The sequence below is a fragment of the Mastomys coucha genome, chromosome X (assembly GCF_008632895.1).
Source record: "Mastomys coucha isolate ucsf_1 chromosome X, UCSF_Mcou_1, whole genome shotgun sequence".
In the NCBI taxonomy this organism is placed as follows: Eukaryota; Metazoa; Chordata; class Mammalia; order Rodentia; family Muridae; genus Mastomys; species Mastomys coucha.
Window position 1 is genome coordinate 108,857,737 of NC_045030.1, and position 3,931 is coordinate 108,861,667.

At 33.0% G+C, this 3,931-nt stretch overlaps 1 protein-coding gene across 1 annotated transcript; it reads left to right on the plus strand.

The window, feature by feature from the left end:
* The first annotated feature begins 286 nt into the window (after window positions 1-286).
* On the plus strand, window positions 287-3,489 carry LOC116093974 (protein CXorf21-like). Its single transcript, XM_031375949.1, has 2 exons — window positions 287-424; window positions 1,504-3,489. The coding sequence occupies exon 2, from the start codon at window positions 1,543-1,545 to the stop codon at window positions 2,452-2,454; it is 912 nt and encodes a 303-aa protein (XP_031231809.1). The 5' UTR covers window positions 287-424; window positions 1,504-1,542; the 3' UTR covers window positions 2,455-3,489.
* Window positions 3,490-3,931: the final 442 nt, after the last annotated feature.

A 3,931-nucleotide genomic window follows, 5' to 3' on the forward strand; every position in this document is an offset into this window, starting at 1 on the left:
CTTGATGCTCAGTTTGTTTCAAATTATGCCTTTTTACAAAAGATGCTGAAGCTGTTCCACCTTTGTCCTACTTAAAAGTGAAAATAACCTTGTCTCTGTCTTTACATACATTAAGAATTCTACTACTGTTAACATTTTCCCACCCCTTGTCATTGGGAACTTGAAGAAACACTTTCAAGATCCTCTTTTGGTACATGGTCATTACCATACCTCACATGTGACCAGCCCACATAATTTTCCTATTAGGTTTTCAGTCCTGGGGTAATAACGGAAAGCAGAACCAATTTATGTGATTAAAACTGTCGTCCTTTGTAAGATGTAAGCAGATGCTGAGAAGCAAACCAGACAGAAGGAACTTTTTCTGAGTTTGGACTATTGGCATCTCAGAGGACCAAACCTTTAGATATCGTGATTATTGGAAAACGTAAGTCTAAATTCTTATTTAGTTTATTTGTGTTTCATTTTCTTCTCAATTTCTTTCAAATAATAACGTAGATAGGGCTCATAGAAACATATGTAATATATAACATAGACCTATGAGATGAAAGCTTTATCTTAAACGAAGGTGACTGACCAAGGTGACTGACCTTTTTCATTCTTACAGAGTTGACATTTAATTTTGCTATGTAAGAGGCAGGTTTTGCCATTTAGCCCAGGCTGACCTTGAAGTTAAGATACTATTTTCTCAGCCTTCTGAGTGCTGGGATTATAGGTGTGAAGCATGATGCCTGGATTTTTACATAGATTTTACAGTGAAATTGGAATCTCTTAGAATTGTATTAATAAATGATGTAAAAGTATGAACCAGCAAATAAGGAAGGAAGTTTTGAGTCCAAAAAGAAGAAAAATAAAAAATTAAAAAAGAAAGGAGAAAAAAAAAAGCAGAGACCTACACTATAGGAAAAATATAGATAGCTATGATTATAGATTAGTTCAGAAATTTTCCATAGGTATAAGTTTTATTTTAAAGCTTTACTTTTAGACAGTAGAAGGCAAGGGATTTTATTACTTTCTAAATAAATAAAAAAAACAGCTCAACATAGTATTATACATGTTTCTGATTTTGCAATTTTTAAACATATGCATGGATGCTACGTAATATTCTTACAATAGCCCAATGAAAACAGAAGGGAGTATTATTATAATTTATCTGCTGAGAAAATTGAGAACCAGAAATAAGTAAATTCTTCAGGGCTAAACAGTAATAAAAAGGAATCAAAGGCTGGGCGGTGGTGGCGCACGCCTTTAATCCCAGCACTTGGGAGGCAGAGGCAGGTGGATCTCTGAGTTCGAGGCCAGCCTGGTCTACTGAGTGAGTTCCAGGACAGCCAGGGCTACACAGAGAAACCCTGTCTCAAAAAACCATTAAAAAAAAAAAAAAGAATCAAAGCATTTCTAGTTTCATTCTTTGTTTTTTTAAGCAACAGTTCTTCCCTAAAACATGGTTCATGTCAGAGAAAAATTTTATATTCCGTTGCCTTAATTAGTTATTTTATATTTTAGGAATACAGTTCACTCATATTTTATAACTTGTGTAAGAAAATGCTTGGAGAAGCCTTCCTAACTAAATTCTTCTACAAAGAACAGAGACATGCAAAACTTTACAAGCCACTAAGATGTAAGAAGACATCAAGTGACAAAAAGGAAAATTGGGAAAATAAGCTTTTAGATATACCAGACAATTCACTTCCCCTTTTAAAGACTGGAAGTCAAGAGAAAGTTATAGAAGGAAGTCTAACTGAACAAGACAATGATTCATCTCAAGTGAAATCTATGGGTGAGCTACCTGTTGCAAAATGCAAAAGTACACCTCTTCCGGGAAATGCATCTGTTGCATTGCCCATTCCAAAGAGGGGACATGATGAAACACAACTGGATTTATATCGATCCTGGTCATGTACAAGTATCTGCCAGAATTATCCTGACCTACAGATAGGAGGTGACCACATTAAAAACATGTATGATTCTGGCTGCTTTGTGGAACACACGCATGATGATGTTTGTAAAGGCCCTCTTTTAGTTTCGGTGGATATACCATTGGGCCACTCACCTAAATTTGAGCCTCTAGAGAAAACATCTACCTCAAAATTATTCAATGGTGATGAAATTCGAGAAAAAAGCATGCTATTACATAAACAACCCCTCTCTAATTCTATGCTTAATAATTATATGGAAAAAAAGGTGGATGAACTCTATAAACAGTTTTTGGAAGAAAATCTTACCAGGTGCCTCTCTATAACCAACCTCATGACTTCTAGCATACTGATGAATAACGTCAATCAAATTAGTCTTCAAATCTCTCAAGAGCAGAACATAGAGGCATCCAAAGCCCGAGAAGCCCTCCTCCACTCTTTAGCACTATGTAATCTTCGTAATGTTTCCCACAGAAACAGTACTGAATTAAGCACTCCCAACTTACAAATATCAAACCAGGCGAGTCGGGAATTTGTATGACATATATAATGGTCATCAACTAAAGATTGGCTGGGTCAAATAAGAAACTACAGTAACAATTGCATTCTCATGCTTTTTAGGTCTCAAAGTTTCCTTTGTGATGGTGTTATTTTTTTGTGAAATTATTTTGGTTCATCGGAATTCTTGTAGGAGATAAGTACAGTAAACAAGATTTATGACCATTTATGTTTTTTTTCTGTTTTGACACCTTTAGTAGTTTTCACATTTGAGTTAGTATGTTTTGTATGTACATATTGTCACTAATCTTTGTTTACCACAAAAGCAGTATGAGGAAGGAACTGTACCAAAACATGTTTAGAGGCATATGATCGGTGTTTCAATAACCTTCTTCCTATTTATGGTAGACAAGACCATTTACACTGACAACTAGAATATCCTGGGAGAATATTCTTTTGCATGGTCATATACTATTTTTGTATGTAGATTTGAAGAACCTATAGAAAAAAATATAATTTATCTGGCATTTGTAAAACATTTTGATGGAAAGATTAAGGAAAATGGAGAATCTAGTTGGTTCCATTTGAATTCAACTTTATTTTAAACACTACTGGCACAAGGATGAACTCTTTTATATTACTGTGTTATTTCTTGTTTTTAAATCTGAAAAGAAGAAAAGTGCACAGGTTGAGTGACTGAAGTGTATAGCAAATCATCATCTACTTCTGAGACTCTCTTGGCAATGTCTTACACTATTCGGATTCTCTACAGTCATGATCTTGACATAAGATAAAAGAAAATGTGTAAAATTTGAAATTGAAACTAAATTAACTTAATTCACCTTTTAAAATGTTATATTTTATTGCCAAATTGGAAACAAGATATTATGGCTGACATCTCACATTTCTCTTATGAACAGTGAAATAATCATTACATATTATTGGTTATAGATACAGTACTATGGACTTCTGTTATAAATTTCTTTTGAATGTATAATAATAATATGTTAATATTATGTTTTGTATTATAATCTCCTCAAAATAAGTGCTTGTTCCTTATTAAATTCTATAGACTGAACCAGTTCAATGTCCTCATAGCCTGTGATTTTTCAAGTCGCACATTTTCCTTCATTCTGTAGTTTGAACTCTTTAGAATACCTTGATTTTTTCTCTTTTACTCCTTCTCATCATCTGCCATATTTGTCCAATAAATTTCAATCATTCAAATGTTTAATTCTGAAAAGACAATGGGCAACAGTTTTGGAAAACTGATTTGCTGTCATATAGAGACCAAAAATATTGTGTACATTATCTATTGCTTTGTTTGATTTTAATATTTCAATGCAGATTATCCACATGAAAATATATTTTATTAAAGTTTTTACTTTTAAAAATTGAATGAAATATATTTTGACAGCATTCTTGTTGGTAATTTTCTTAGGCACAGTAATGTGTATTAAGATTTTATTTATATAGCAGATATATTCATAGTGTTGAAATTATATAGTACTATATAAAAC